We start from the raw sequence: 24,238 nt of genomic DNA, 5'->3' as shown, positions 1-24,238 counted from the left end.
GTGTCTGCGGATGAGAACCAAGAAGACTATGTCAAACCTCACCCTTTTGTCAATGTTTATGTTCCTTATTAAAAAATCCATAAATATATGGATATTTCAGAAACCCAAAAAATAAAAATAAAAAAAATCTGACACTTAAATTTTCACTAAGCATTCTAAGTATTTGGAGCATGAGGGATAGTTTAGACAAGGAGCATAACAAGTAAGATGAAGAGTCTAGGAAAGACATCTCGAAACTTCATTAGTTTAAAAGAATCTTTGAAAGGCAGTAGAACCCTTCTTCAATGTTAGGAAATAAAGCATAGAAGACAATCAAGGCACCTCAAAGAACCCTCAAGTCGTTCGGATAGGAAGCTCATTGAGCCTAGAAGAAAAACAAAACATTAGTCAAGTTCCTAACCCATTATAAGGACGTGTTCGCATAGTCATACCAAGACATGTTGGGTTTGGATTCTAAATTTGCCTAGCATTGCCTTATCTTGCATCCTAATTGTAAGTCAGTCAAGCAAAAACTTAGAAAAATTGACGAGAGGATAGAACTTTAAGTCAAAGATAGCTTAGAAGACATGCTAAAAATAGAATTTATTAGAGACATAGATTACCCTGAATGGTTAGCCAACATTACTGTGATTCTTAAACTCCATGGCAAAGTCAGAGTTTACATAGATTTTAAGGACCTCAATATGGCTATAACCAAGGATGGTTTCCTTCTGCCTAACATGGACCTCATAGTAGATAGCATTGCAAAAAATGTTCTCATTCAAGCATGGTTTCTTAGAATACAACCATATAAAGTTAGTTGTAACTGACCAGCCCAAAACCTCGTTCAACACACCTTGGGGTGCCTTATGCTACAATGTCATACCCTTCGGTCTAAAAACATTGGGACAACCTGCCAAAGAGTCATGCTTGTTATCTTTCATGACCAAATTTATTATTCAATGGAGGTTTACGTAGATGATATCTTGGTGAAGTCTAGAACTAGAAGTGACCACCTTGATTCATTGACAAGAGTCCTTGATAGCATAAAAAAACAAAAACTCAAGATGAATCCTGAGAAATGCATATTTGGTGTTGAATAAAGTAAACTTCTTGGTTTCATTATGAGCAAACGCGGTATCGAGATAGATACTACCAAGATCAAAGTCAATGTGAACATGCCTCCACCCACCAACCTCAAGCAATTGAGGGGACTCCAAAAAAAAATCTAGGCTATTAGAAGATTCGTATTCAACCTAGCCACTAGGTGTGAAAGCATTGAGTTTGTTTGGGATGAAGAATGCCAAAAATCTTTTGATAAACTGAAACAATACCTTCTCAACCCACCTTAAACCCTTACTCTTGTACCTGTTCGTCAATAATATAGCACTGGGATGCTTACTTGCCCGATATAAAGATGATAAAAAAACAAAATATGTCATCTATTACATCAGCAAAACCTTTTTGGAGTATGTAAAAATACATGTTAGAGAAAACATGCCTAGATCATATTTAGACAACTCAAATATTGAGACATTATACGCTAGCATGCGAGGTTTGAATCATGCCTAGGCTTGATGATTCAATCAAATGTCTTTAAAAAGTCACCCTTGATTGAAAATTTTGTAAGATGACAAGTTCTACTGATGGAGTTTGATCTCAAATATATTTCTTAGATAGTTATTAGGGGGCAAGCAATAGTTGATCACCTAGTAGATTTACCCATAGATGAGAAAACTAGAGTAAATGACAATTTTCTTGATGAAAATATCTTAGTTGTTGAAAAAAATGAATAAATGTGACAATTATATTTCGATGGATCTCAAAATATCAATGGATCAAGAATTAGATTCATTACCATCACTCTCGAAGATGAAAAGATCCCATATACATTCAAATTGGATTTCACGTGCACCAACAACATAACAAAGTATAAAGCTTTGATCCAAGGATTGAAATATTCGATTGGGGAGCTAAAATGGTTCATATCTGAGGTGACTCAATGTTGGTGATCCAATTAGTCATGGGAGTGTGACAAACCAAGAATGAGAAATTACCCCCCTATGATGATATAGTCTCGGAGTTGGTAAAAGATTTTGAATCTTGTGAATTCTCTCACATTAGAAGAGACAATAACCAATTTGCTAAGAATTTGGTTAACCTTGCCTACATAGCCAAAATGGAATTGGGGAAAGAGCAAACATCATTTTCTATCAAAAGACTAGAAAAGCTAACATGTGATTTAAAAAAAAGCATCATAAGAAGTCAATTATCAAGTTCCAAAAGATGAAAAACTCAGGTTCTATAATATCAATTTTTTTCTAGATAATCAAACTTTTCTCAAGCACACCCATCCTAGAGATAAGAAAGCCATTAGAAGATTGACCTAGACCTTCTACCTTCTTAGTGGTGTCCTCTACTAAAGGAGTTACAATAGTGAGCTCCTTAGGTAATTGGATGAAGAGGTAGCCAGGAAAGTTCTAGAAGAATTTCATGGTGGCCCTTTCAGAGGATACATTGGCATCTAAATGATGGTCAAGAAAATCTTAAGGGCAAAATACTACTGGTTAACCATGGATCATGATTGATACTCACATGTCAGAAAATGTAGAGAATGTTAAGAACATCCTGATCTCATCTACATCATCTCATTGGAGTGAAAGGATCGCCCAATCACATGTTGGCTTGAAAGTCACTGAACCAAAATCCCTTAAATCCTATCCACGTGAACCCATACTCTAGTACATCCTCTTGTATTGACCCAAATAAAACCAGCCTTAAACCCAAGCTATATTCCTAGCATATCCTACCTATTTGACCTTATACCTATTGTAATCCATTTACATCCAATTAAGACAAACTTATAACTGATTGATTCTAATTGGATCCAAGTGCATCTTAAATTTGATCATTCTAGTTTGATCCATATCTCATATAAAAACCTGTCAGCTTCTATGCTACGCCCGCATCATTCCATGGACGATCATTCTTCATTCTTTAGGTTGGATCCCAATAGTACAAAATCCTCTAGATATTTGTTGTAATGCCCCAATTTTAGAAAAAAATTTAACCTCTTTACACGATTTTCAAGAACACAACTGAAACTCTTTTTAAGTTCGATTCAAGTCTTGAGCGGGTTACAGATAAACACACACAAGTAAGACTAGAATACTAAATCAAACCATCATAGTATTAAAAAATCAAATACTAGTATCAAACATTATAAGAATTCACAAGACAATATAAAATAACCATATAGTAAAATATCAAGTCCTCTCAACAACCTTAAAGAACTGCGACCCTCTTGGCGCAACCCCGAGCCTACTATCATCACCCTCTAGTGTAACGCCCCAATCTTTGAATCAGAAAATTTAGAGATTTTTTTTAAACCCATTTACATGATTTTTAAGAAACACAATGAAAACTCTATTTAAATACGGTTCAAGCCTTGGGTGAGTAATAGATACAACACGCACCACATGTAAGACTAGAATAATTCAATAAAACTATAATTTGCAATTAAAATAAATCCAATACTAATATCAAACATTATCAGAGCTAACATGACTTAATCAAATAAATAAATAATAAAATATCAAGTTCTCAAAATACCGTAAAGAACTATGACTCTCTTGACGCCACCCCGAGCCTACTGTTATCACTCTCAAGCCTACTTATTACTTAAATTATTATAAGTAGAGGCATAAGTTCACAACCTCAGTAGGTAATCACCAAACATGTGAACACAAAATATTTTGATCACATAAATAGGTATTGGCATAATTTCATATATCATCTAAATCAAGCAACATCACAATATCATAATTAAACAGAATTTACATCTACATAACTAATCATGCTTGCATTCATTTTACAAGATAAACATGCTATAATGCATCATGCTAATGAAATAACAATTTATCCATAAAATAAAATATTTAAATGATTCCATTCTGATTTCTTATATTTCACTTTTCCTCCTACTCGAAGGTACACTCTCGGGTTTCTAACTTTGATTCAACAAATCCAATAAGAGGTATATTATGTCATGTATTTTATTAACCTCATTAAACTGAAGAAACTGCAAGCTCACACCGAGATTTCACTGGAGTGGTCCATAACCGAGAGAAACTCCCAGTGGTCCGGAACAAAACTGATTCATAGTCTGCAGAGACTTTAGACTTACCACCTAGGACATATGGCAGTCCATCCCCCCTACGATCAGAGATAGAGGACCAGGAAACGTTTCTGCCCTCTAAAACAAAACATTGGTCAACCGGTCGTGTGTACCCCCACTCTCTCCAAAGTAGGCCCTAGTCCAAAGGACCTGTTTCGAACGGGTCATAAGTGTTATTTAATTATTAGGCTTATAAATTAAATTATATATGCTCATAACACACGCACCCGAGCTCACAAGCATAATCTTCCCACTAGAGATTCCATAAGCAAGTTTGTTTTGATCCATCCACATCCCATAGTTCACACAGTGAGCCTGGCCTCCACTAGGCAATTATGTGATTATGTGCATGAATATTTTTTCTGTCTCTAGTGGACCACAAGCACCCATAGATTATACTAAACCCTATCTTACACCAAGCTATACACATGCTCGTGTCACACATCATTATCACCATATCATATGCTCACATGCATAAGTAAAGTTTGCAAGCACATGAAATTCAAGGTCATGCTTAAACAAACAACAATATGTGTAACAAATTACTTTACACTAATCATGCCTTATGATATTCAATGTTTATTAGCATGCATGTCATATGAATGATTATAAATTAAGAATAACATGAAATACATCCAGTTTGTATACATACCGGCTCAAATTTTAAGATAAACATTAATAACCATGCTGCATAATGTAAAATACACTTAAACATCCATACAAGTTATAATGTATAAATTTGGATCCTTGTTAACCCAGTTTTGGAAAACCCATCGAAAATCACAAAAAATGAATTATACATTTCTAATTTTACTAGGACTGGCCCCATGTCTCAAGAACACTGTCTAAGAAACAAAACTAAAATTTTGTTGTAATAAAATCAGAAAAAATTTGGGACTAAACTCTATTCAGGAAAAATATAAGATAGATTTTTTCAATTGTAGAAATTCATCTCGGTTTGGAGAATTTCTCCAAATGTATAGAAAAATCTTTTAACAAAAACCATTTTAAAGGATCATCTTATATATCTTACCTATTACCCAGATTTTTTCTCAATTTATTTTGATCAGTCTTGGTTTGATCTTTAGAACTATCAAAATTGTTGGTCAGAACAGTCCTGCAAACAGGGTAAAAAACTTGTGCTATGTTGCAATGGTCGTTTTGACCTTAATACTGATCCAAACGAAGCAAAACAATATTCTAAATTCAAACCCTGGATGTGTAGAACACTCCAGTATTTGTATTTTAATTTGTTGACTTTATTTTCATAGCGATATTGATTTTTCTAAAATAGGCTGAAATAAAAAAATGAAGATAAAAAAACCAAGATTCAAACTCATGCAAGATACATAAAGCAAGAATAAGATTCAAGGTAAAAATTCATATAATCACGATTTTTTATGCTCTAAACATATTTACATCATCATACAACACATATTTGCTTAGATTCGTGTTAATCTTGCCAAAAACAATAACATACGTCATTTAAAAATTATAAAACCTTCAAGAAATACCTTAAATATGATTACATCTATGCAAGAATCATAGGAAACCTTAAACAATCATGAAAACATGAATTCATTATGCAATAACATGTTGTTTAATCATGTTAAACATGAAATAATCCATTATATATGCTCAGGTCAACTTTATTTATCAAAAACATCAAAACCCTAAAAGTGTTTTTGCCAAAACCTTCTTTAAAATAATTTTTTACATACAAAAACATTGATTCAAGCATATAACGATTTTTCAGAACTTATAAAACTTATATTTCATCAATATAACCTAAGATTAATACATTAAACATGTTGAAACAGATAAGATTTAGCAAATAACAAAAAACAAACTTTTCCGAAATCATTTTTTATAAAAGAAGCCCGATAATATTCTTGTTTAAAAATTCCTTTTTTTTTTATTCTATGGTAACAAAGATCCATAAAAATATATTTTTTAGATTGAAAAACAATCATAGAGAGATGTTTCATGGTCTGATTCATCATTGATTTAGATCTGAAATTTGTCTCACGCATATTTCATGCATTTGGAAAAATCTATGACTATGTGATTGATGTACCTACTTTAATAGGATTCTTTAACATAGATCGGACTTCGTCTCCCATTTTAGAACCTTAGAGAAACTTCAATTACTAATGAAAAAGCTCAATGAAGGAAGACAGAAAGAAGTGAAATAGGAATAAGAAGAATATGAAACTGACATGTCTCTTTTTTTTTCTTTTTATTTTATAAAAGCCCACCAAGGGGTGGTCGTCCACTCTTTAGAGTCCAAATCAAAATGGACTCCAGCTAATGTGATCCCTAGGAGTCCTATTCCAAAAATACACTGACTAACCCCTTAATTAATTAAGTAATTAATTTAATTTACTATTATTTTTATCTTAGTTAATTATTAATTAATCTAATTAGTTATCGGGTCCACTAAGGGGGTGTCCCAACCTCTCTAGAGTCCTATAGGGTTTAAAAACCCTCCTAATGAGGTTTCTAGAACCTGGAGTGGATCCCACGTGGGTTCAAATATGAAAATAATTCAGATCTAAAAACCTTATCCAAATCCAAATAACCTTGAGTCACCCCTGAACCCCTGTGAGCCACCCTAATCATACTTGGCACCCCACTAGGTTGAATGTGACCCCTCTAAGCCTCTCATGGACCCTGGTTTGAGTTCAAAACATTGTTTAGTCAACTTAGACTCTCGAATTTTGCCGTAATTAAAAACTGTTTTTAACAAGAATTTAAAAGATAAATTAAAGCAAAATCGCAAATGTTACATTCCTACTAATTACTTGAAATATTATAAGTAGAGACATTAGACCCCAGTCTTAGTAGGTAACACCAAAATACGTGGACATAATTATATTTCAATCTCTGAAATATGCATTGATACATTTTCAGATATCATCTAAATTATACAATACAACATATCAGAATTAAGCATAATTTATATATATACAATTAATCATGCTTGCATTCATAATTTCATACTAAACATGCTACAATGCATCATGCCAATGAAATTACAATTCATGCACAAACTAAAACAATGCAATGATTCTATTTTTATTTTTTTATATTTCCCTTTTCCACCCTCTCAAAGGTAAACTCCTGGGTTCCTAACTCTAATTTAAGCAACCCAATTGAGGGATTTATTATGCTATACATTTTATTAACCTCGTTGAATTGAAGAATCTGTGACCTCCCACGGAGGTTCCATTGGAGCGATCCGTAACTAAGAGAAACTCTCATTGGTCTCGAGCTCACATGCCAAATCTTTCTACCTGAGATTCCATAACAGAAGTCGATTTTGACTCATTTAAACAACTCACAGTTCATACCGTGAGCATGGACTTTATGAGGCTATTATGTGATTATGTGCATGGGTATCTTTTCTTTTTTTGGTACACTATTAGCACCCATAGGTTTCATCGAACCCAGGCTCATACCCAAGCCATACACATACTCATATCACATATCATTATCACCATAACATATGCCCATATACATATATAAAGGTTGTACACACATGTAATCATGATTATGCTTCAACAAACAAATATGCATAACAAATTACTTTACACTGATTATGCCTTATGATGCACAATATTCCTTGACAAGCTTGTCATAAGAATGATTATAAATCTAGAATAACATATACTGCATTCAGTTTGCATGCACATCAGATCAAATTTCTATGTAAGCATCCATAACCATGTTGTATAAAGCGAAACACATCTAAGCACCAATACATGTCATACAGTGCAGTTCATATCCCTATTAACCCAATTTGACCCCCCTCCCCCCCCCCAAAAAAAAAAATAAAAAAAATCACAAGAACAGAATTTCAGTCTCATAATTTTACCAGGATTGCCTCAGCATCTCAGAATCACAGTCTAAAAAACATAACTACAAAATCAGTCATAATAAAATCAGGCAAATTCTAGGACTCAACCCTATTCAGGAAAAATATAAGATAGATTTTGTTAACTGAAGAAATTGATCCCTAGTTGGGTAATTTCTCAAGACTTACAGAAAAATCTCTTGACAAAAAACTTTTTATAGGATCTTCTTATACATATTAACTTTCACTTAGATTTTTCAAAATTTATTTTGATCAATTTTGATTGGGATTTTAGAACTATTAAAATCTCTGGTCGAAACAGTTCTGCTGACAGGATAGAAAACCTGTATTTTGTTGCAATAGACAATTCAACTTAAAAAATGACCCAAACACAAAAAAACATGATTCTAAATTTAAGCTCTAGATGTAGCATTTTTATTTTAATTTATTGCCTTCATTTTCATAAAGATATATATATATATATATACATATATTTTAAACAGGTTAAAAAAAATGAAGACAAAATATCAAAGATTCAAACTCATTCAAGACCCATTAAGCAAGAACAAGATTTATGGTATAATCTATAGAATCACCATTTGTTATACTCTAAGCATATTTACAACATCATACAACACATCTTTGATCATATTCATGTTGATCTTGCTAAAACATTAACATCCATCATCCAAGAATCATAAAATATATCAAATACAATTTCATCTATGCAAGAATCACAAAAATCCTTAAACAACATAAAATCATGGTTTATTTATGCATTAACATGTTGTTTAATCATGATATACATGAACTAAACTACTATACATGCTCAGATCAACTTTTTTTATCATAAAATATCAAAACCACAAAACGTTTTTTCTAAAATATTTTTAAAATTATTTTTTTATTCAAGAATATTGATTGAAGCATATATCGATTTTTTAGAACTTATATTTCATCAATATAATCTAATATTAATATTTTAAACATAGTATAATGAATAAGATTTTAATAAATATCAGGAAAACAAGTTTTTTTACAAATCATTTTTTACATTGGAAGCCCAAAAATAGCCCCATTTTGAAAGCGTTTTTCATTTTTATTTTATGGCGACATGAATCTACAAAAAATATGTTCTCTAAATTGAAAACCAGTATTAGAGAGATGTTTCAAAGTCTGATCCTCATTGGTTCAGATATGAAAACCGTCCTTATGCATATTCCATACGTTTGGATAGATCTATGTCTATGTAATTAATGTATCTACCTTAATCGGATTTTTAAACATAGAATGACCTTAGTCTCTCATCTTCAAACCGTGGAGAAGCTTCAATGGCTGCTGAAAAAGTTTTACGAAAGAAGAAGGAAGAAGAAGATGATGAAGAAGGATAGTTGACTAGGGTTAGAGGGCTAAAAAAGCCCTCCATAGGGGGGCCATTCTCCCCTTATGAGTCTCTCTCTCCCCTCTATTAGAAATAATATTTATCTCTAGTAACTACTAGGTGGGCTCCACTAGGTGGGTCAACCCACCTAAAAGCCTTTTTCAATAGGTCTTCTAACAATTTTGAAACTCCTCTTCTATAACCAACTAAGGATTCTTTAGAGTCCTACTCGAATAAAACTCTATCTTAGCTAACTAATGTGGGGTCCACTAGAGGGAGACGTCCCACCCTCTCTATAACTTTGTAATATAATTTAAATTGATTAATTTATTAATTAAATATTTTTTAGAAAGAGCAAAGTGGGTCCCACCTAGGTGGCACTCTACTTGGGTCTAGATCCAAGTGATTCAGATCCACAACACCATATTCGAATCCAAACTAAGTTGGGTTGGATCCAAGAATCCAAAGCCAAAACTCAATTTAAAGATCCATATCCAAACATATGATCCAAATCAACATTGGATCCAAAACTTAGATTCAGATCTTAACCTAGCTCATCTAGGATACATAAAATCTTGAGTCACCCTTGAACCCATGTGGGCCACCCTAGCAGCACCTGGTACCCCACTGGGCTAGGCGTGACCCCCTGTGTCTCTCTTGGAACCTAGTTTGAGTTCAAAACACAACCCGATCAACTTAAACTCTCGTAATTCGCCTAAATTTAAAATTGATTTTAACTTAAATTTAAAGAGTAAACTAAATCAAAATCGCAAGTGTTACATTTGCTAAGCATATTTAAACTTGTCAACAACTATAGCAGTTCATTATTTCTTAATAATGAAGCATAATAAGAAGTGCAAGTTAGACCCAACTAGATGATGAGCCTTTTTAAAGCTAGGAAAAACGATGCAAGAGTGAAGCAAATGATGAGTTTGTAGATTCATTTTTTTTTTAGATATCTTATTTATTTATTTAGATTTTATTTAATATTGGATCCATCTAAGATCCCTAGAAGAATTTAAGCTTTTGTTTTTCTCTTATAAATACTCATTATAGGGACTTGTTATTATTGATTGATTTAAAATCTTGTTGTTTTTCTTTCATGTAGGAATCAAGTTTATTTTTATTTTCAATCTTTCCTTGCCTTTTGTGGCTTGGCATCTGACATAGTTCTCTTCGTGATATTGGGTACCGTGGTTGCACAAAAAAAAACCCCTCTAAAAGCTTAATTGCATTCATCAAAAGCTGTAACTCTCCTTGCAACAATGGAATATAATTAGTGGTGAACGCCAGCGGAATCTAGATGGATCTAGATTCAAACACTGGTAACTTAATCTAATTACTCAAACTAACACAACCTTGGACCGTGAATCTAATAACCGTTTATTTTATTGAATCCATACCTTGACTCTTACACATAACACACATTGGGATTTGGGACATCTCCTAACTAGATTCGCTTTTAGTCTAGATGCTAACAGTGCGTGAGCGAACACAAATGGCTATGAGACTGAGAGAGAGTATAGTTTTGTCTAATTGGATTGGATTTGTGACATAACCATATCCGTCTATCCCAAAATGGATGCGGGTGTGGATTCAGTCATTTTCCGACAGTACAGATCCGAAGCCCGCCCCCCCCCCCCCCCCCCCCCCCCCCCCAAAAAAAAAAAAAAAAAAAAAAAAACACCTTCAACTTTTCTCTATATATCCGATACTTTATGAACCTCCCTCCAGTACGGGCGGACCGCTAACCGACGATGTCATCGGCGACTCCCTTCAGTCTCACTCGGAAATCCCCTCCATAAAATTCCCACGGAAACCAAATTCCTCAGCGAAGAAACCCCCCAAAAATCAAAGTGAAAAAGGGGGCAAGAGCGAGAATCCCCTAACCTCACCCTCTGCATCTGGGGAGGGAGGGGGTTCTTAAAGGTTTGCTGTTTCCTTGTTTTCCTTTTCCTCCGTTTGATTTAGTTAGCGAGGGAGGGTTTTGGTTGCTTCTCTGAGATGGCTGCGAGCGCCAACCCCTCGCAGGATGTGGGCCAGGGCCCCGTCGCTCTCAACGGCCACAGCAACCCAAACTCACAAGCGCCAGCTGCTGCCACCGCCACGGAGAATTCAGGCCCCGCCCAAACGCTCAAACACAACCCTGGAATCGCCGTTGATTGGACGGCCGATGAGCAATCCATCCTCGAAGACGGCCTCGCCAAGTAAGGGGTTCTCTCGATTCGATTCTCGACCGGTTCTTGCAAACCTATGGATTTCCTGATGATTTTTGGAGAATTCTGTGATTTTTTTAATCTCTTCCTTCTTTGGCCTTCTTGAATTGGTGTTTCGTTTGATTTTCAATTCCACAGTCTCTTCAGTTGGTTCTACTAGTATAATGATGGTAATAGTAGCACTACTACTACTACTAGTAATAATAATAATAATAATAATAATAATAATAAGAAGAAGAAGAAGAAGAAGAAGAAGAAGAAGAAGAAGAAGAAGAAGAAGAACTGACGTGATACAGGGTCCTGTATCATTTAGAAACGATTATAAAGTTGTATCAACCTGCATCACATGGTAGGAGTCTATATCGTTCTATTTCATACGATACAAACCATATCTGACAGGTCAGCTGTGTCTGGAAACTCTTGTTTGGCCTATTTTGGCTGGCTTTCTTAAGCCACAAGTGGGCATTTTAACCTTATTTTCACATCCAAAAAAGAAAGAAAGAAAAATAATTCCTCTACTGATTTTTGCGTGAAATTACCTTAAAAATTTACGCATTCTCATAATTTTGTCAAAATCCAAGTCATACAAGTCTATTTTTTGAAAGATATATCCATATCCACCCTCTAGAGAGGTGTGTTTGTGCAGGACATCCCTCAACCGATCTTTGGGTGCTTTATTTACTTCAAAAAAGTTTAGATTCATGCCAATTGGAGGCGGGGTCTTCATTTTTAAAGGTAGAAGAGGGCCATAAAAAGAGAAAACTCTGAGGTAAGAGGTCCAACCTCTAGTAATGTTAGGGGTTTTTCTATTCCTCTCTCATTTTGCTTCTTCTTCCTCCTCTTCCCTTGATCTTCTTTTTCTTCTTCCTCTTCCTATCTCTCTTCTTCATCTTCTGCCTACTGCTTCTCTCTCTCTCTCATATGCTATTTTTGCATGCTTATATAAATTATTCATTGTTTCGAAGTTTTTTAGTTACATGTGTTGGAGGGAGCAAAAGGTATAGTGTGACAATATTGTAACGGCTGTGTAAAAAGAGGTTGCTGAAGTGTTGTTTTTGTGGGAGTTGTAATTCGTGACGAGCTTTATAGATTCAAATGTGAAAATGTCATATTGCAGTTGAGGGAAACTCTGCATGACTATGTGACTCATATTTTCGCTAGTGTTTCTGTTGATATTGTTGCTAATTTAAGAGAAATGGATAGGAGAATGTCACAATGACTGCTAGACATCATTCTGGATTTTGAAGATGGAATGTTCGATGAAGATTTTTATCGCATGAGGAGAGAGTTTGCCATTTTTGTTGGTGAAAACAAAACATTTGCTTCCAAAAACTCTTAACCTAGAATAATCTGGAGCTAAATTGACAAGTTTTTCTATTGGAGTTATATTTTTTGATGAGGAAGATGACATCCTATTGATGAGGTAGGTGGCAGTTAGGACCGCCTCAGCAAAAAAACTTTTTGGAACCTGATTTGTAATTAGCAAGGTCCTAGTAGTTTCCATAATGTGCTGATGTTTATGGTCGGCTAAGCCATTTTGTTGTGGAGTGTGTGGACATGATTTTTGATGTGTAATACCATGTAAATTGAGCTAGTTTTTGAATTTTTTGGACATAAACTTCCTCTGGAATCAGTGCAAAAAATTTAAATATCATTCTTAAACTTATTTTTAACCATTTTATGAAATATTTGTAAGTTAGCAAAAACTTTAGATTTATGTTTAAGAAAATAAATCCAAGTATGTCTAGAAAAGTTGTCAACAAAAATGACATAATATGCATAACCACCTTTGAAAATAATTGGTGCGGGGCCCCAAACATCCAAATGTATTAACTCAAGTGATCGTGAAGAAACAAAAGTTCTACTAAGAAATGATAATCTTTTCATTTTGCCAAGAATGCATTTTTTACAAGAAAAACTTTCATAATTACAAAATTTTTCCAAACTTGAAAAATATTGAATTTTAGACATGTGAGGATGGCCAAGTCTTTTGTGCCATAAATACAATTCTAATTTCTAAACATTATAACAAAATGCATTCTTGGGCAATTCCAAAAAATCCATGTAATAGAGTCCTCCTTCTCTATGGCCTTCTCCAATCAGCTTCCCTGACTGGTGATCCTGTACCATAGTTGCCGGAAGTGCCAAGGTAAAAGGGGAAGCGCGCTTCAAAAGCGCGAAACGCCGTGCTTCCGAAGCGTGAGGGGGAAGCGTCCTCCTTTTTTTGGGAAGCGCGCTTCCCCTACGCTTCCCCATTTTTTTTTTTCCAATTTTTTTCGCTTCCCCCTCGCTTCCTAGGTCGCTTTCGATACGGTTCAGAATTTTCTTCTAAGTGGTCCCACGCTTCCCTGCTTCCTAAATTTTTGAAAGTGCCTCGCTTCCTGCTCCCGGTTCCTCGACTGGTAACTCTGTCTTGTACCCAACAACCGTGAGAAGAGAAGGAGATATTACACCCATAGTCAAATATACCCATAGTCAAATATTTGCGAAATAGATAAGAGATTCAAATTTAGTTTAGGGATATATCTAACTTCTTAAATAAATATTTTTTTTGGATTTTTGAAAATTTTCAAAACGTCCAACTCCTTTTATTTCAAGAGATGTGCCATCGACTGTATAAACCTTTGACACTATTGAGTTATTTTTAAGACATTCAGATAGGCTATTGACATTTGGGGTCATGTTAAAAGAAACACCAGAATCTAAAAGCCAAGGAAAATTACTTGGACCGGAGAAAGATGCAACAACCATTCTAGTTGAGGCTTCAGTTGAGGAAGATACCCCTTCGAGAAGAGGTTGGAGAATTTTCATTAATTGAGCTATAGATACATGTACATCTTTATCTTTTGACTCAGATTCAACATATGCAACTCTTTTTTCTTCTCTTCTTTTTAACTTTGGACATTGAGGTCTATAGTGCCCTGATTCATGACAATGATGACGAATGACTTTTCTTTTGTCAAAGTCACCATTTTGCCTTCCAAAATGAGGCGAGTCATCATCAACTTTTGGAGTACTTTTTCTAAGTCTGTTTTCCTCCATAGTGAGCTCTTCGATAGTATCAACAATAAAAGATTTTTTTTCACGATGTAAAATGGCCGATTTGGTGGATTCAAACTCCGTCCTTAGACCATTGACAAATTGATAGAAATGTTCCATATCGAGTTGCTTTTGGCGAAGCTCGATATCTTCGGCACAATGCCATTTGGGCTCAAGAAGAGCCAACTATTCCCAAAAGTTCGGACAACTCATTGTAATATTCTTGGCTAGTTTTGTCTTTTTGAAGCATTGTCCGAACTTTGTCTTATAAATTGCACACATGTGCAATATCTTTAAGGGAAGACATGTTTTTAAGGTATTATCAAGCCTTATCGGCATGCTCAATCTTAGCAAGACTAGAGCATTTTTTAATGCCTACGCTATTAATTAGCCATGACATAATTTTTGCATACCCTATCCTCCACTCTTTCCATTTCTTTTCATAAGTAGCTAACGCCTTGCTCTTCTCATCTTCCGTTAGAGGAACCTCTTTATCACCCTCTTTTTTAGTAAGAGATAGTTTAGGTTCCGAATTGAAACCATCCACTATACCCCATAATTATTTTCTCCAAATGTGGTGCTTCATAATCGAAGGCCGCATTATATAGTTAGTATCATTTAGCTTCATGGGTACGATGGTGATCTTATCATTGTCATCATCTTTTACCGGGAGAAGAGAGAGAGAAGAGAATAAGAGAGATGATAAAATATAATTTTTTGTAGTGCAAGTCCTTTCTTCAAACAAATCTTCTTGAGCCAAGAACAAGGTGATGAAACACCTTTTGCAAATGAGGCACGAAAATCAAGGTAGAAGCAATTCAAGATATAAGGTCTCTGTGGCTCTGATACCATGTAATGAATGGTGGTCTTCCATAAATGCACGAACAACTTACAAATATGTGTTTATTGGAGACACTACAAGCATGACCCTTGAAAGGGTATAAATGGAAGAACGCTTGAAAAAAATAAATAATATTTTATTGATGCACAAAATGCTTAAGAAGCATTTATGCTTACAAAGGAGGGTATCACCCCTATTTATACAAGAAGAAAGTGGGCATGGAGAGCTCTTCCAATAGAGTCGTTGGACCTAGTCCAACCACTCTATTTATAGTCGTTGAACTAGGTCCAACGATTAGTGATTTAGTCAAGATCTAAATAGATCTTGACTATGTAGTTCAAATTGAACTACAAAAAGAAAAAGAAAAAATAATATATATATATATATATTATATTTATTTTATTATTATTATATATAAAATATATATTACATGTTTATATTTTAACAATTCTATCAGTCCTAATAAATTAATAAAAGCAAACTAAGCAGCCCTAAATATCAGCGGGAATTAAACTAAACAATCCTAAATAATGAACGAAAGCAAACTAGCAATCCTAAATAAACGCGAGAAATGCAATAAAGTGGGTACTCAGTTTTTAAATCGTCGTTCCTTGGCAACGACGTCAAAAATTCGATGCAACTTTTCGTGAAAGTATTTTAAAAGATATTTTTTAATAAAATTTGCTTGCGTAAACCGTGTATCAAATTTTAAATTTCGGTTCACACTAGTGGTGAGGTCCGGGTCGAATAGAGGGAACGCGAAAAAAAAACTTTTGTACCCCACACAAATGCAATCTTTATTGCCCTTAAATGAAAAGTAAAATAAAATGTTCTACCCTCTACGGAGGGCTCATAAATAAAAAGGACTTATTACAACCCAACTTAAAGTAAATGGGCCTCTGGCCCTAAAAAAAATAGAAAATAAAGAAAAGTAAAATCGACAAGGTCTCCTTCACTTGCGATCTAGCCTCTCTTATTCGCTTGGATGCTACAGTTAAATCTTCAGGCTTAAGGGTCCCTTTCTTGAGGCGCACGTCCCTAAGGGGATCTTTGGAGGGCCCTTCACACACGAAAACTACCCTACAAAACATGCAAAATCCAAAAAAAAAACACAAACCAAAAGCAGGAAACTATTTCTAAAAACCAATGTCAGTTATAACAAGAAACAAACTCAACTAATTTTAACAAACTAACTACAATGTTACAAACTAAAAGATTCTAACTAACTACAAAACAGATTGAAACAAACTCTAACAAATTAACTATGCAATACTAAACTTAACAAATTAACTATAAGAAAGCGTAGATCACTCTACCTAATTAATGACATGAAGCAATGTAAAAATCAGATCTAAGCTACTGACTGAAAATAATTAAAAGCGAAACAACTTTAACTACTAACGCTGCAATATTAAAGTACTAATAAAGACGTTAAATTACTTGATTAACTAATTGTCTATGAAAACAATAAGATCTAATCTACTACACGCTGCAGCAACACATGCAGATCTGAGAATAATGTGGTCAGCGTTGATCACGCTGGACCACGTGATTCGCACGACTGCTGACGCGCCGGCCGATCGGGTTGATCCAAGATCGTGATCTTAAGATCACGCTAGAATGTGATACAGTAGAGATGGATTCCAGTGTTGATCTGCTAAAAAAATATCCGTGTGATCAACACTTTACGCTGATTTAAGAATCACGCAAATCAGCGTCATTGAAGGAATCTAATCATGTCGAATTAACACTGGATCTGAGAAAAAATATAAAGAAAAACGTGATCTGAAAATCACGTTAATCTGGATTTTTCAATGGCTAGATCAGATTAGCTTTGGTGATGGATCTGGCTAGAAAAATTATTCCTTCTTGTATGCACAGATTCACAGAACTCGCTTAAGACGAACAGAAAACTGCTGTGCCTGTTCAGGCGTGATCAGGATCCGGTCAGACTTGGTTTAGCGTCAATACCAAAGAACGATCAGATCTATCAACGACGGCTTTTACGCAAGTTATATTGCAACAACGTGCACAAACAATATATATAAAAGAAGACAGCATGACCTACGAAATAAAAGCTAACTATATGATGTTGAATTAACTTTTACGCTATTCTACCTGCAATAAAACTGGAGAACATAACCTATGCTATATGCAATGTGAAATCAATTTAAACTAGATGCGAAATAAATAAAGAAACGGGGGAGAAGAAACGTACCTTGCAGTCGCTTCCGATGGAGGGGTTGAGAAAAGAAGTTGTCGTTCCCGTGGTTGAACGCATGCTCCGACGACAGGGTAAGAAGTGTAAGAAGATGAAGTCCACAAGCAAAAACTCTCAAAATACTCACAAAAATGTCTCTCACAAGAACCATAAAGGTTCACAAATAGTGCTCAATCACAAGAACCACTAGGATTCATACAAAATACCCAAAAAAGGGTATGCACAATAAAGAGGAGAAAAATGTATTTCATTAAGTGGGAGAAATCCCAACTCTAAAGATGATCTTACAAGGGGGAAAGCCCCCATATTTATAGCTAATAAAGAAAGGCCATTGAGGGAGTCGTTGGGCTTCCAACGACTCTATTTAGAGCAGTTGGGAGTCCAACAACTCTCTCATAAAGTTGCTTTTTGACTTTTGGTCAAAAAGCAGTGGCTAAAAAAGTCTAAAAAAATCTTAATGATGAAGTTGTTTTTTGATTTTTGGTCAAAAAGCAAAGTGGCTAAAAAGTCTAAAAAAATCCTAATCCTAATTAGATTAGTTCTATCCTAACTAAAATACATAACTAGACTAAAGGAAAGAAAAAAAAGATTACATATGAGATAATTACATATGAGATTACATATTTTAACACTCTCCCTCAAACTTACGGTTGGAGAACCGAAAGTTTGTTTAAGAGAAAGTGAAATCTAGGAGCAGCGAGAGGTTTGGTGAAGAAATCTGCCAATTGATATTCTGAGGAGACATAGGAAAGATTAATGGTGTCATGTAAAAATTCCTCTCGTACGTGGTGACAATCCATCTCAATATGCTTGGTTCGTTTGTGGAATGTCCGATTGTTGACAATATAGATAGAGCTTTTGTTGCCACATCATAGATTTGAAGCTCCTGTACTTTCAACACCCATATCAGAAAGCAAGCGTCGTAACCAGACTATTTTCATAGTAGTTGTAGCCATTGCCCTGTATTCGGCTTTTGTTGACGAGAGAGAGACTTTTTGTTGCTTATTGCATCTCCATGAAATAAATGATTCACCTAAAAATGCACAAAAACCAGTAGTTGAGTGATGATCATTAGGATCCCCTCTCCAATCTGCATCAGTATAAGCAGTTAGTTCTAAGGTGAAAGAAGCAGACAAAATCAGTCATCGAAAGATAGAATTTTTAATATATCTAATAATGTGTAAAACAACTCTCATATGGACAGAAGTTGGAGCATGCTGAAATTGACTTGCTGTGTGAACGACATGTGCAATATCAGGTCTTGTAATAGAAATATATGATAGCGCCCCGACAAGTTGTCTATAAGGTGTTAGATTTTCAAGCGGTTCTCCATCATCAATCTTCATTTTGACATTTACAACTTCGGGAGTGTCAACGCGTCTTTCATCTGAGATACCTGACCTGACAACAATATCTAAAGCAAATTTAGATTGAGTCAGTAAATATCCTCTAGAGGAATATGCAACTTTTATGTCAAGAATAAATTTTAAAAAACCTAAATCACTCATTTCAAAGTGCGTTTTGAGAATTTTTTTAATATTATAAACTCCTTGTTTATCACTTCCAGTGATGATCATGTCGTCAACATAGAGAAGGAGGATGATGTTACCTGCATCAGAGTTCTTAACAAACAAAGTTGTGCCAGTGAGACAAAATTGAAAACCAAAATCAAGGATAACCTGACCAAACTTATCATACCAAGCTTTCGGAGCTTGTTTAAGTCCGTACAAAGCCTTATTTAAGCGAAAAGTTTTCTCTTGAGGAATATTGATACCAGGTGGTAGGTCCATGTACACTTCTTCAGCTAGGTTTCCATTGAGAAATGCATTTTTAACATCCATTTGAAAAATATGCCATTTCTTTATAGAAGCAAGAACTATTAAGATCCTAACCGTGATTATTCTAGCTATTGGGGCAAAGGTTTCTTCATAGTCTATTCCATATTCTTGGGAATAGCATTTGACAACTAACCGAGTTTTAAATCTCTTAAGAGTGTCGTCATTCTTGGTTTTAACTTTCTATACCCATCGACAACCAATAGGTTTTTTGTTAGGTGAAATGTCTTGAATGGTCTAGGTATTTGCCTTTTCTAAGGCTTCTAATTCTATTGTCATAGCTTTAACCCATTCGGGTTGTTCTTTGGCTGTAGTATAACTAGAAGGTTCTTCATAAGAGTGTATCAAGGCAATGTAAGCTTGATATTTTGGTGAAAAGGATTCATAAGACACAAATTTTCCAGGAACTTTAGAGACTCTGGACGACTTTCTAGTTGATATTTGGTCTTGTTCCTTAGTATATTTTTCAAAAGCACATGATTTTTCTAAATTTCCTCGCCTAGAATATTGAATATAATCTTGATTGTTATTAACTGGTTCTGCATCTGTCATATCATTTTGATCATCTTGATTTTCATCAATATCGCTTTCATTAATCCTTGAAACCAAATCCAATAAAAAGGAATACTCATCTATTTTCGTAGGATTTTTATTTTCAAAAAAACTTTCGTTTTCTACGAACGATATATTTCTCGAGACATATAATTTGTTATTTTTAGGATCAAAACACCTGTAACCTTTTTGATGACTTGCATATCCTAGAAAGGCACAGGGAATAGCACGTGGGGAAAGTTTATCATTTTTATCTATAAACACAAAACATTTGCACCCAAAGGCCCTCAACCTAGAATAATCTGGAGTTTTCTTATCAAGTTTTTCAGTAGGAGAAATGTTGTTTATAGAGGAAGAGCGCATCCTGTTAATAAGATAAACAACAATTAATGTTGCTTCGGCCCAAAAAATCTTTGGTACCTGATGCATAATGAGTAACGTTTTTGTTGTTTCTATAATGTGCATATGTTTTAATTGATTTTTGACCAGATTATGAAATATGTGAAAATATGACAAAACTTCGGATTTATGTTAAAGAAAATAAATCCAAGTATGACGTGTAAAGTCATCTACAAAAATTATATAATACATAAAACTACCTTTTGATGTAACAGGTGCGGGTCTCCAAACATTTAAATGTGTTAGCTCAAGTGGTCGTGAAGAAACAAAGGTTCTTTCTTGAAAAGGTAGTCTTCTCATTTTTCAAGAATACATTTTTCACATGTAAAAGTTTTAAAATTACAAAATTTTTTCATGTTTGGAAAAAACTGAATCTTGGATATATAAGGATGGCCAAATCTTTTGTGCCATAGATCCAAGTCTAATTTTTGAACATTACAATATAGTGTATTCTTGGGTATTTCCAAAAAATCCATGTAGTATAAGCTTCGTTCTCTGTGGCCTTCCCTAATCAGCTTCCCTGACTGGTGATACTGCACTCGACAATCACGAGAGGAGAAAAAAACATTATACCCATGGTTAGTTAATTGAAAAACAGATAAAAGGTTTAGATTAAGTTTAGAAATATATCTAATTTTTGGAATAAAAAAACCTTTTGAGTTTTAAGAAGTATTTTCAAAATTTTTTATTCCTTTAATCTCAAGAGATGTTCCATTTGCAGTAAAAACACTTGATCCACTTGAGTTATGACATTGATATAACATTTTTATGTTGGGTGTCATGTGAAAAGAAACACCTGAGTCAAGAAGCCAAAGAGATTTACCGGGATCGGAGATGCCGACGGAAGAGACAACGACCCTGGTAGATGAAGAAGCTCCTTTGAGAAGTGGTTGAAGTGCCTCCACCAATTGTGTTAGAGACATGCTCCGAATAGATGTCTCACTTGATTCTTGCGGAGATTCAATTGTAACGACCTTCTTTTCATAAGGCCTCTTTAATTTTGGACACTAAGTCTTGACATGTCCCGGTTCACGACAATAGTAGCAAATGACTTTTCTTCTTTCAAAATCATTTTCTTGTTTTTCATCATTTGTCCTCCCAAAGTGTGGAGGTTTGTATGAACGAACATGATTTTTCGGTCTAGATACCGCTAGAACCGAATCATCATCACTTTTGGAAATTCTTTTCTTGAGCCTATTTTCTTTTATACTTAACTCTTCTATTATATCTTCTATGGAAGAAACTTTTCCTCGATGAAGAAGAACGGATTTGGTTGATTCAAACTCCGATCTCAATCCATTAATGAATTGAAAGAAGTGCTCCACATTCACTTGATTTTGACGGAGCTCTATGTCTTGTGGACAATGCCACTTTGGTTCAAGGAGGGCCAATTCTTCTCATAACTCGGAAAAGCTATTGTAATATTCTCTAATACTCTTGTCCCCTTGCACCATATTATGAACTTTCTCTTGAAGATTGCATATGTGTGCAATATCTTTAAGAGAGTACATTCTCTTAAGGTAATCACAAGCATCGTTAGCATGTTCAAACTTTGCAAGGCTTGAACATTTCTTTATGTCAACACTTGTTATGAGCCAAGACGTAATCTTGGCATGTCCCATTCTCCATTCCTTTCACTTTTTTCCGTAAGTGGAGATGGCTTTGACCCTTTCTACTTTTGTGAGAGGTATTTCTTTCTCTCATTCATCCTTGGTGAGGATTAGTGTAGGTTCCATATCAGTTTCATCAACTAATCCCCATAATTCCTTTTTCCATATAAGATGCTTCATCATTGAAGCCCATGTGACGTAATTGAAATCATTGAGTTTGATGGGCTTAATGGTGACATTATCATTGTCATCCATTTTACAATTTTGGGAGAAACAAAATAAGAAGAAGAACGAGAAAATAAAAGGATAATGAAGATGATACTCTACCACAAACGGTGAATACAAGTATCCTTCCAAGCTTTCAAGCCTTCACACGATCACAACTTCAAAAAAACTTTACTTCCTTTTTAAAAACTTGAGTGACATGCTTCCCAATACACCAAAAGAACTTAGTTTGATCGCTTCCACCAATGGCTCTCATACCATGTAAGAAGATGAAGTCCACAAGCAAAAACTCTCAACATACTCACAAAAATGTCTCTCACAAGAACCATAAAGGTTCACAAATAGTGCTCAATCACAAGAACCACTAGGGTTCATACAAAATACCCAAAAAAAGGGTATGCACAATGAAGAAAAATGTATTTCATTAAGTGGGAGAAATCCCAACTCCAAAGATGATCTTACAAGGGGGAAAGCCCCCATATTTATAGCTGATAAAGAAAGGCCATTGAGGGAGTCGTTGGGCTTCCAACAACTCTATTTAGAGCCGTTGGGAGTCCAACAACTCTCTCGTTGGGAGTCCAACAACTCTCTCATAAAGTTGCTTTTTGACTTTTGGTCAAAAAGCAGTGGTTAAAAAAGTCTAAAAAAATCCTAATCATGAAGTTGCTTTTTGACTTTTGGTCAAAAAGCAAAGTGGCTAAAAAGTCTAAAAAAGTCGTTATCCTAATTAGATTAATTCTATCCTAACTAAAATACATAACTAGACTAAAGAAAAGAAAAAAAAGATTACATATGAGATAATTACATATGAGATTACATATTTTAACAAGAAGTACCAGCGATAGTAAAGATCAGAAGAACAATGAAACCAAGATCGCCGAAGGGAAGAGACGGGGAAGAACTGGTGATCGAATGAAAAGAGAGGGAGAATAAAAGAAGAGGGGAGGGAGAGAAGAGGCTGGCGTTTCTCCCAATGGGATGATGCCAACCTCTCTCTAAAAAATACTTTTTATACTTCTAAATCTAGGTCAAACACATTTTTTTCCTGAAAACTCCATTTAATTTTTCAAAATTCTAAAAACCACTCTTCTAAAAATGTGTTTTTAAAAATTAGAATTCCTAAACGAATTAAAATACTACTAAAACCTCCTAAACCTCCTGGACCATGTCCTAATCTATATTGACATCAACCTATATATATATATATATATATATATATATATATATATATATATAGGCCGATCGACTCCGATCCAAGTGAAAAAAAACCCAAAATAGAGGCCGGTCTAATTTGAAAAACACATTTTCTGAACCAATACATTTCCAAAATCGCCAAATTGGATCTCTTACCAGATATACGGCTCTTGGACCATGTCCAAATCCATATTGACGCCAAACTATATATATATATATAGGCCGATCGACTCCGATTCAAGTAAAAAAAACCCAAAATAGAGGCCGGTCTAATTTGAAAAACACATTTTTTGAACCAATCCATATCCAAAATCGCCAAATCGGATCTCGTACGAGATATATGGCTCATGACGGATCTAACTAGAGTCCTAGTTCAACTTAAACTCTTGAATTTTGCTCGAATTTAAAAGTTAAAATGAATAAAATTCGCAGGTGTTACATTTCATATATGGATCTTGTCAATGGGCCCTGGACCATGTCCAGACCCATATTGACGTCAGCCCATATATAATAATTTATTATTTTCAATTTTAGACATTAAATATAATTATTAAAAATTGCATTTTCGAACTTAAAAATATAGGAAAAATTTACGAGATATTACATCAGCAATCTTTGCAGCCAAACGATCTCTAATGTTGTAGTAGCCATTGCACGGTACTCGACTTCAATAGATGATAACGACACCTGTTGTATTGTGCACTTCCAAAACA

At 34.7% G+C, this 24,238-nt stretch overlaps 1 protein-coding gene across 1 annotated transcript in view; it reads left to right on the top strand.

Moving 5' to 3' along the window:
• The first annotated feature begins 11,125 nt into the window (after nucleotides 1–11,125).
• LOC149833414 (uncharacterized) overlaps nucleotides 11,126–24,238 on the top strand; it is a 128,345-nt gene continuing 115,232 nt past the window's right edge. The window contains exon 1 of the mRNA XM_090015101.1: nucleotides 11,126–11,600. Coding sequence (XP_089871227.1) covers nucleotides 11,398–11,600 — 203 coding nt within the window. The 5' untranslated portion in view covers nucleotides 11,126–11,397. The remainder of the gene's footprint in view (nucleotides 11,601–24,238) is intronic.

This window comes from Nuphar pumila, chromosome 7 (genome assembly GCF_984573655.1).
Source record: "Nuphar pumila chromosome 7, dmNupPumi1.hap1.1, whole genome shotgun sequence".
NCBI lineage: Eukaryota > Viridiplantae > Streptophyta > Magnoliopsida > Nymphaeales > Nymphaeaceae > Nuphar > Nuphar pumila.
Note: the sequence above shows the minus strand (reverse complement) of the source record. Positions and strands in the feature narration are given on the sequence as shown.